The following is an 11,125-nucleotide window of genomic DNA, read 5'->3' as shown; positions in this document are numbered from 1 at the left end:
CTGGTGCTGGTGCCACATAAAAAGCACTGGTGCTGGTGCCACATAAAAAGCACTGGTGCTGGTGCCACATAAAAAGCACTGGTGCTGGTGCCACATAAAAAGCACCCAGTATATTTTGTATAGTGGTTGGTGTTAGGAAAGGCATACAGCCATGGAAACCATACCAGAACAGACAATGGAGCCTGGTGTAGCCCCTGGCCTTACTAGCTCCTGTCAAACCATCCAACCTATGCCAGCACAGAAAACAGACATTAACTGATGACAACGACAATGATGATGATGATGATGACATTGTCACAGTTTACTAATTTGAAATTATTATGTTAGCAGAGCACTGCAGAATACAGACCACCAGGATTTCTTCTCAATATAACATCGCATCTCCTGCTTCTAAGTACATATCTAAGTAAGATTTGATAGAGATAAAGTAAGAAAACTCACCACATTGAGGGAAATATGAGCACCTCTTCCTTGAGCTATGTCAGCTAACATCAGAATAGCAAGACGGTTTTCACCAGTTCCTACCATTATCATTCTGTTTCCAGTCAGCCTAGCAATTCTGACTAACAAGTCATTACTGGAGAGAAAAATAATAATAATAATAATAATAAACATTCATGAAGTAAAATATAGGAAATAAATTCTATATCATTATTTCCTCCATAAGAAATATAGCCAAGTAACTCATGTACGTGAATTCACAGAAAAGAAAAGGGTTAACCAACCAATCAATGATAAAATGATTTTACAGTTAAATTAAGGTAAATTTCAGTGACTAAATACCCCTATGGATCATGGACTGGCAACTCAAGCTGGCTGTGGACAAATGTACCACCATGCATTTTGGGAGGAAAAACCCAGTGTCTACTTACTCCCTCCACAACACTAATCTCAAAAAGTCTTCTTGTGAATGTGACCTGGACATTATTGTCGAGAACGATTTTGCTAAAATTGCCAAGAAGGGTGAGGGTGTCTTGGCATCACTTACCAAGTCCTTTGTGAGCCGCTCTCCGGCTATCTATAGCTATGGTGTGGTCTCACCTGGAATTTGTGTCTGAAGTCTGGAACACCTATCTTGCCCAGGATATTAATCATCTGGAAACCGTTCAGCGACGTGCGGCCAAGAGAATACCCTCCATCAGGCATTTGCCATATTCTGAATGCCTTACTTCCCTGGGTATGGATACATTGAAACTCTGATGTCTGGCAGCTGCCCATAAAATCATTAACCATCTTACTAACAATAACTCTGAGCACCTTTTCAAACTCCACCTGTCTAACACCCGTGGACATGTTAACAAAGTCAGAAAACAGCACAGCTCCCATGACTTTCGGAAACACTTTTTCTTGCTAAGAGTTGCTGAAGTATGGAACAAACTGCCAGCATCAGTTGTTAGTTGTCGGAGCACTGCATCCTTCAAAACTTCCATATTTCCTGAGATTCACCAACAACACTACACCTGATTTTCTCCCCTCCATACACACGCAAGCATGTATCTGACTCATACACTGCTCACTTTCCAGACATTTGTACATTACTGCATATGCTTTATACGCACTTTTGACAAGTTGTAGTGCACCTGAGCACTGTATATAATAATTTCATTATATACAATGTACAATGTTGTATCATTTAAGGCAACATTTTAATCCAGTGATTCCTGCCTTCAGAGGTTAAGTTACTATTCAATTAATAAAATCCTAATTTTATTCATTTCTTTTAGCAATTCTCTGAGGACAATTATAGAAAGAGGCCATCTAAACTCTCAGTCATTTTCTAAAACACTGCTCCACCATCAAGCCATATTGTTCTCTATCGCTTTTACTACTGACTATAAATGACACTCCATTGATTACAACAAGAGTTCCAGTTGATCCAATCAATGGAACAGCCTGTTCACATATAAACTTGGTGTAGTTCTCAGGGAGATTCTGTGAGATACAGAATGTGACAAGGCTGGCCCTTTGCAATACATGTACAACTCATTTCTGTCAGCTGAGTGGAATAGACTGGAACAACATGAAATAAAGTGTCTTGCACTTGAGGACACAACATACTGCGGGATATCGAACCCACTGTCATGAACCAAATTCCCTAACCACTAAAGCCACACACCTTCACACTGCTGACTATATACCACCACCAATACTAGCACCAAAATATACTAGATACACCCACCTCTGCTTTAATCTATCCTGCTGCATCCACAACTAAACACTTTTCACAAATTTAGCACCTGAACTACAATCTTCTGTAATTCACTTTCTACTTCTTCTGTTCTCTCCCAGCCTTAAATTATTGAAACTCACTCTCAACCATAGTAAATTTACCCATTTTTATCTGTCTTCCAGTCAAGGAACACCTTTAAAATAGCTGTGTCTGATGCTCCTAATTCTCTTCTTCAGATTAAAATATATAAAGGAAACAAAGAACAGAAAGATGTATTTTATTATCTCAATCAGATAACCTAATCTCATCTAAAACAAGTATTTACACAACTTCATAGGCACAGGTGTAGCTGTGTGGTAAGAAGCTTGTTACCTAACCATGTGGTCTTGGGTTCAGTCCCGCTGTGTGGCACTTTGGGCAAGAGACTTCTACTACAGCCCCAGATTGACTAATGCCTTGTGAATGAATTTTGTAGAAGGAAATTGTGTGGAAGCCTTTCACATGTATACATGTGTGTATGTGTCTTTCTTTCTCTCTCTCTCTGTTTGTCCCTTCCCAACTGCTTGACAGCTGGTGTTGCTTCAGTTACATTACTTCAGGCTTGACAAAAGAGATTAACAGAATAAATACCAAACCTAAAAAAAAAGTACTGGTGTTAATTTGGTCAACTAACACCTTTCGAGGAAGTGCTCCAGCATGGCCGCAGTCCAATGATTGAAACAAGTAAAAGAATTCAAATTCAAAAGAAAAGTATGCAACACTAGCTAATTTGGTAAACAGATGTAAGAAGAGTCATCATCATTATCACTGCCATCACCTTCGTTATCAAGATCATTATCATTTTAATATAAACATTGCATGTGCAAACAATATTGCATCTTCTTAATAGGTTCGATTTCAACCCTATCTTCTTTTACCTGAAGTCCAACATTCTTAGATTTCACCCAACCACTTCCTCAACTCAGGTAACTTCTAACTACCAAACTATAGTACTTTTTCACCCAGTATACATGATCCAATAATGTTTAATTCACTATACCAGTGTAGATGTCTCTTCTGCAGAAATTGTCTTCTACTTTTGATACCAACCTAATTTCTCAACTCTGCTTAACACATGCACACAAAAGCCAATCAACCCCTCCTTACATATGATGGGTCAATCTCAAGACACTGAGCCTTGTAAAGGAAATGACTAAGGACCAAGATATCTGATGCACCACTGTAGTCAAGAAGACCCATCCACCACAACAGAACTGATACTGGTGCTGGTGCCACATAAAATACACCCAGTACACTCTGTGGAGTGGTTGGTGTTAAGAAGAGCATCCAAACATTAAAAAAACCATGTCAGAACAGACAATGGACCCTGGTGTGGCCCCTAATGATACCAACTCTGGTCAAACCGTCCTACTCATGCCAGCATGGAAAATGAACGTTAAATGATAATAATGAATAATATGTAATGTGCATTTTCTTTACAAAAGCAGAAAGTTAATAGTTAGCAACTATGAACTTGACATGAAGAATAAGGTGACTTACCGTAAATGTCTTATAAGTTGTTCCTTAAAAGTAGAACTTTTAGTGTTCCTTATAAGATTTACTAATTTCTCTTCTAATTCAGTGTCTTGTAAGAGTTCTCCCTGACCATTTTTATAAAGCTTCAGCTTATTCTTAGAATTTTCTGGTGAACAGAAAACCTGAAGAAAAAGGAATAATTTAGCTTGAAGTAAAAATTAAATGTCTGTGTGCGTGCATATACACATATATAAATGTGTGTATATATATGCATACACACACACAAATATATAACTTACATCACACAATAAAGTTTGATCACTCCAACCTGTGAGTATACTTATACAACATGTTCAAAATAACATCAAAGTTTCCCATCCTTAAAACATGGAGGCCTTGCACTGCAAGTCAAAACTCCAAAGACAAAATATCACAGAGTAAGGCTGCAATGAAGGAGATTGGAAATGTTAATCATTAGATTCCTTCAGTAAATAACCTTCAATGTTATGGGTTTGTTTAAGGCAAACAAGCTGAAAGAACAATAATTTGAATCAACAATTGAAGCCAAGGACTTGCTGTTGTTGTTCTTGTTGTTACTAGCACTAAATGTGATTTAAAAAGTTTTCTAAATTGTCATTTTTCAATCCTGATCAGTGAGATATATGATCAAAGGTGTTCCAACAATGACCATCCCATTTTTATATTGTGTCAGTTAATTGAGTAATGTATGTGGCCAGTTGGTTTAGTGATTGTTTGATCAGCAAGAAACAGCAGTTGAATTTACTTAAATAAGTACAAACATATTAACAATTGTAAACCTACATAAGCCTAAAAAAGAAGGGATGTTATGGCTAGGATATCATTGATCAGAGATCTGCTAAATAATAATAGTATATTGACTGAAAGTAAGAACTGAACTCATGATCTTGAGGCCAGCAGTCCACTATCTCAATGTCACAGCCACTTTAGCCACTACATCAAACCCACATTTTCATTGACTAAACCATGTAGTCAGAATATATTGAAATGAGAAGTAAATATTGGGAAATACCTGTTCTAAAGATGTTATGTAATATGGCATTCCTATCCGTTCGCAGAATTCTTTAATCTGAATCAGAATCTCTTGTCGTTGTACCCAACTCTGACCAAGAACTGCTCCTTCTGTAAACAAATTCCAGCATTTTTCAATATTAAAAAAATAACTGTAACATTTCAAAGAACACAATACTTCAATTAGTTGTTGCTATTTTCCTCATGCTAATCAAAAATTGCTAAGTCAGAAAAGAAGGAGGGGTGTCTTTTTTGCAGTTAACATGTCAATAGACATTCTTTCAGCTATGGTGTTCTTTTAATTGGAATAGTTTGACAACAGTCCATCAATGAATAGTCAGCCAAGTCACCATGTTTAGCTAACATATTTCAGCCTACAGTCAATTACATCAAACCTTGGACTCCAATGCTTCTATTTCATTGACTCCAGAAGGATGAAAGAACAAAGTTGATCTTGGTTGAATCTGAATTCTGAACATAAAGGATCATAACTAAGGTAGTTAGTCTATCACTCTAAGGATTTCCTCAGTCCACTGCCTTGATGTTAGGTTTCTCATTTGGATATAGATCCTACTGTAAGTCATCAATAGCTCTATGGATATTATAAGTTCAGTATATAAAAATGTCAAGGGATAAGATATTCAAACCACCACATAATGGGTCAGGGTTTTATAGAGAAATATTTCCATCTCTCTCTGGACAGGTCAGTTGATTCAGGGATTTATTTCACCTAACTGTAGCATATAAATAACAAATAAAGTGCAGCTATGGTTGTCTGCTTAAGACATTTACTTTGCAACTATGCAATTTTGGTTCAATCCCACAGCACAATACATTGGACTACTGTTTTCTACTCTACCTTTGGATTACCCAAAGCCTGGTGAGTGAAATTTGGTAAACTGAACCTGTGTGGAAACCCACTGGAGGGACCATTCCTGTTTTGTACATAATAGACTTAATCCATCACCAGATTTGACAACACTACCCAATCAATCAATGTCTTTAGTGAAGATCGTTTTGTTATGTTAAAGTCAGGTCTCCAGTGTGATGATAACTTCTTCCCACCAATCATAGGCTATAGGCACTGACCTTCTTCCTCTAACAAAGCCATTGAAAAATATTAATAAAGATTTTTTGGAAATACCACCTACAATTTAGTGGTACCTTATTCAGAGAGAAGTTCATCTCATATCTGCTTAACTCTTGAGGAACTGGAGTTATAAACAACCTTAAAGACAACTTGTTCTAGAAGTGACGGAGATGATAACTGAAAGTTACGACAATCTAAGCTCAGTAAGATGCTAATTAACTGGACAAAGTGCTGCTACTGTGTGTAGCCACACTATTGCTGTGTTATTGTCCTGCCCAAGATACTGAAATCTTGTAAATATGCACCATGGGTATGTTAGCATGCCATCTTAGGTATAAGCAAAATTTTTGATAGACTGACATTCTTAAACAAAGGGCAAGATAACTATTTAAAGCCAATTACCATGTTATACGCATTCACATGGTAATATATCATCATAGTCCCTGATAAGAATTGACTCAGATTTTGAAGAAACATCCAACTCATGACAGCACAGAAAGTGGATAAGTTTACAATTGTATTTTTATGACACTAAGATATCATGAATTAATATGTATTATGCATTGATGTAGTTGGTCTCATTCTCTGTACAATACAAACATACATATTCAACAGTAACCAGTAGCCTAAATATATCATAAAAAGGATGTGAGGCATTTTGGCACAGCCATTTTGGTGTCACAGAGTCAATGTTGACTTATTTGACATCAAATATTTTAAAGCTTCTCTCTCTCTCTTTCTGACTCTCTCCTTGTTTATGTGTCTGAAGAGAGGAAACATGTGTATGTCAATCATGCTCAATTAGCAAATTGTAATGTTTCTTCTCCTATCTATTTGTGTATATTTCAGCATGTGCGTGCATGTTTGCCTCCAGCACCAACAAGTACTGCCACCAAAACAGGCTGAATGTCCAGTCAGCCATGCCAAATTATCAGTGCATCCAATCGTCTCATTCTGTCATAAGATAGGATAGCATTTTTGTATAAAAACTCATAGCTAAGTTATGCTAACAGAGAAAAGAGATACCAATAGCTAACTAATCTTATCACTTATAGAGGCAAGGTATCGACGATAAACTGATCTTTGTACATCTCTGTCAAATACAGAGACAAGATGACTATGATAAACTTATCTTGTCACATCAATGTTGTATACAGAGACAAGATATGTATGATGGGCACAAATTTAGACTTCTAACTTACCATCAATATAAACGATTTCTGGAATAAACCGAAGTTTCTTGAATTTGCTCAATTCCAGTCCCTTAAAAAAAATACGAAAAATGGTTAAATGTCAGAGGTCAATGTAAGGAACTAATCTTGTAATATGAGGCAGAAAGGTGAGAAAAAGAAACAAATTTTACTAGGAAGATACTTTCTTATTTAAAGAAAATTATTCTAAATAGCTAAGGGAGAAAAATATGTTACTTCTGTAACATTAGCAGAATACTGCTGTATGGGTGAAATCATTAGATGTACAAGCAGAAGGTTAGCAGGTAATTGTGAATTGTTTGGTGACAATAGTATTAGCTACAACATGCTAGGCTGTAGAAAATCAGCATTAGCTAACTAGCTGGATTATTGAATGACAGTCAAACCAGTTAATGAAAATAACATTATCTAATTTACACCAAGAATAGCATTTAGACACATAATATCAAACTACTGAGTAACTTAAGCCAATATTTAACAAGGCTGATGTTCTGAGGCAAGTTTTAGATCCAGACTGTTAGAGTAAAAAAAAAAAATTTTTTTTTTAAATAAATTGTAAGGTAGCAGAAAAATTAAAATTTATAAGTAAATGTGTCTGTAGAAACAGTGTTGTTTATATTGAGTTGTAAGATAGAAACAACCTTACATCTTTTACAAGGTGGAGTAACGCTGATGATGAAGGTCCACCAGAATATGCGAGGAGGACTTGATCTCTGTCTCTGATGAGTTTAGATTTACCAATGTTTGATCGGAACTTGTGTGTCACGTGGGTAAGGAAACAATCTCTGAAAGGGGACAATAAATAGACAGACATAGTTGGGATATTATAGAATTAGAGATGACAGCAAAAATTGTTTCATCATTAAATTAGATGTCAGAAATAAAAGAATGAGATAAGCAAGTATACGAAAGAGATAGGTAGATAAATATGAACAGTTGTTTACCTGCAAAATGGGTCATTTTGGCGTATAACAAATTTAGCTTCATTTTCTTGACATTTTACACAAAGTCTGACAGAACTGTAAGACAGAAAAGAGAAGATGATTTAGTAAATAATGGAGACTACATTATTTCTACAAATAGCAATATTACATTTTGTAAAGATTGTGAGCTGGTAGAATCATTAGCACATAGGGCAAAATGCTTAGCAGCATTTTGTGTGTCTTTATGTTCTAAGTTCAAATCCTGCCAAGGCTGATTTTACTATTCATCCTTTCAATGTCAATAAAATAAGAACCAGCTGAGTACTGGGGCCAATGTAATTAACTTACCCCATCTCCTAAAATTTACAGGCCTGATGCCAAAATTTGAAACCAATATTACATGTTGCACTTGAAAAAGAAAGTCATGTTGAAAAACAAGAGTTAAAACTCCAAACATGTTATAAGGTTATTATAGCAATAGTAAGCACTGTCTCAAGTCTTAGGACTCATAGGGCCAGTTACATAGTTTCTATGGTATTTATGCATTTGAAATCACAATATTTCCCCTGAATGGAACACCAGTCCGTTGCAGGGTTACTCATTTACATGTAAGTGGATGGGAGCAATGTGAAGTGAAGTGTTTTGTTCCAGAACACAATGTACCACACAGTCTGGAAATTGAAATCATGATCATTTTTGTTGTGAGTGCAACTCCCCTAATCACTCAGCCACATGCCTTCACTCTAAGGTCATTAACAAGGTCTAAATAGTATATCTGATGACTGGAAGAGAAAATTAGGAGTAAATCAGGAGTACAGTCATACCTGTGCAGTTAAGAAACCTATTTTTGCAATCACATAGTTTCAAGTTGATCTTACTACACAATACCTTCTACTATAGCACTGGGTTGTACGTACCTTGTGAATGGAATTTGTGTGTGTGTGCATATTTTTTGCAGTGAAGAATATATATGTCATCATCATCATCATCATCGTTTAACGTCCGCTTTCCATGCTAGCATGGGTTGGACGATTTGACTGAGGACTGGTGAAACCGGATGGCAACACCAGGCTCCAGTCTGATTTGGCAGAGTTTCTACAGCTGGATGCCCTTCCTAACGCCAACCACTCAGAGAGTGTAGTGGGTGCTTTTACGTGTCACCCGCACGAAAACGGCCACGCTCGAAATGGTGTCTTTTATGTGCCACCCGCACAAGCCAGTCCAGGGGCACTGGCAACGATCTCGCTCGAAAATCCTACAGGAGCCAGTCAGGCGGTACTGGCAACGGCCACGCTCAAAATGGTGCATCTCATGTGCCACCCGCACATATATATATATATATATATATATATATATATATATCAGTGAGAAAACTGGAAATCAGTGCTTTACAAAACCATCATCTCCAGCATCCAAATTCCATGATATATGGATGTCATGGAATATGGATATTTGTTCTCCATCAAGTTAGATACTCTCAACATCAGAAATGCAGTTAGGTGGCAAGCTGGCAGAACTGTTAGCATGACAAGCAAAATGCTAAGTGACATTTTGTTTATCTTTATGTTCTGAGTTCAAATTCTGCCAAAATCAACTTTGCCTTTCATCCTTCTGGGGTTGATAAAATAAGTACTAGTTGAGCATTGGGGTCAATATAATCAATTTGGCTTCTTCCCCAAAAGTGCAGACCTTGTGTTTCTTTATATATGTATATTCAATACATATCTGGTCTAACTTTGAATTAGTACCTTTTCTATTTGTGAATAATCCAGGAAAACTAACTGAAATTGTTTAGTAATTAACGAAATATGAACTTAATTTAAAATATCAGCCATAATCTCCTTTAAACCATAGCCTATTACCGTAAATGAAAAAAAATAAATAAAATGCATAATACGGCCCTGGATTCCTAACATATAGGAAAAACACAGGATGGTCACGGCTGAAATGTTCTTGCATCTATTGATTATTATTAACTTGGGGTTAAAAGAACAACTTAATAAATACAAGTGAGAACTTCAAGTATTACTGAATTCAGTCTATGAATTGAGATCCAGTTACCTCTTTCGCTACTATTTCCATTGAAATCTGCACAAGCAATCAGTTTCACCCAAGTTCTATATTCCCCAGTGAGGAAGTGAAAATTTCACTCATTCATTCGACAAAATTTGCATTAAAGTTGTGACAGAGTAAAATAAAAATCTGTTGGAGGAGAAACAGCAACAGAAAACCTCGATTTTTCTGCATATGAAGCAAACAAACTTGAAACGTTAGAACTACTTTCAACTTCTCTTAGTGGAGTAAATAGCGATTAGTCTTGAATAAAAGGTAAGCATAGGTGCAGGCATGAGTGTGTGGTAAGAAGCTTGCTTCCCAAGCACACGATTCCGGGTTCAGTCCCACTGCATGGTACCTTGGATGTCTTCTACTATAGCCTCGTGCTGACCAAAGCCTAGGGAGGGGTTTGGAGGCAGAAACCAAAAGAAACCCATCGTGTATGTATGTACGTGTGTATGTATATGTGTATGTGTGTGTGTGTTTGCCCCCACCCCCTCCTATACCAATTGACAATTGGTGTTGATGTGTTTATCTCCCTGTAACTTAGCGGTTCGACAAAAAAAACCGATACAATAAGTACCAGGCTTTTAAAATATAAGTATTAGGGTCGATTCATTCGTTCGGCTAAAAGATTTCTTCGGTGCCCCAGTATAGCCGCAGTCTGACTGAAACACGTAAACAAGAGAAAAGATACCGGAGAAGTCAGTTCATGCCACACACCGAACATGACAATTCCCATTTCTGCAAACCAAAGTGAGAATATCGGTTAATATCTAGTTTAACACCTGGCCACCAAAACAAAACAAAAAAAAGGGGTAACAGGTGTTAAAAAAATGCTTAATAAACGAATCTGAAAACCAAAATTTGTGCAAACGAACCGGGATGGTGGGGAGAGGACTTTCGGAAAATTTACACGATCCAATTTTTTCCCTCATAACTTTCATGAAAATGGATATCTTTTAGTGAAATTTTATGTAAATAATTTTCAAACGGCATAGATTACTATTATAAAGAAATTTATGGGGAAAATTTCTTTCCGAAGCGGTGGAGAGAGGATAAGTTGGACAATCGGAACACATGGTGTGTTACGGAACATATACTCAGTTAA

General features: G+C 36.7%; 1 protein-coding gene across 1 annotated transcript in view; it reads right to left on the bottom strand.

Annotated features, from left to right (window-relative positions):
- The window catches only part of LOC106871297 (cytoplasmic tRNA 2-thiolation protein 2-A), a 33,020-nt gene that overhangs the window by 18,686 nt on the left and 3,209 nt on the right, over nucleotides 1-11,125 (bottom strand). Inside the window, exons 2-7 of the mRNA XM_014917681.2 lie at nucleotides 7,981-8,055; nucleotides 7,683-7,821; nucleotides 7,028-7,088; nucleotides 4,737-4,846; nucleotides 3,710-3,867; nucleotides 442-577 (exon numbers count right to left, since the gene is read on the bottom strand). Of these exons, the coding sequence (XP_014773167.1) occupies nucleotides 442-577; nucleotides 3,710-3,867; nucleotides 4,737-4,766 (324 nt within the window). The 5' untranslated portion in view covers nucleotides 4,767-4,846; nucleotides 7,028-7,088; nucleotides 7,683-7,821; nucleotides 7,981-8,055. The remainder of the gene's footprint in view (nucleotides 1-441; nucleotides 578-3,709; nucleotides 3,868-4,736; nucleotides 4,847-7,027; nucleotides 7,089-7,682; nucleotides 7,822-7,980; nucleotides 8,056-11,125) is intronic.

Source organism: Octopus bimaculoides, chromosome 20 (assembly GCF_001194135.2).
Source record: "Octopus bimaculoides isolate UCB-OBI-ISO-001 chromosome 20, ASM119413v2, whole genome shotgun sequence".
NCBI classification, from domain to species: Eukaryota; Metazoa; Mollusca; class Cephalopoda; order Octopoda; family Octopodidae; genus Octopus; species Octopus bimaculoides.
This window is presented reverse-complemented; position numbering and strand designations above follow the sequence as displayed.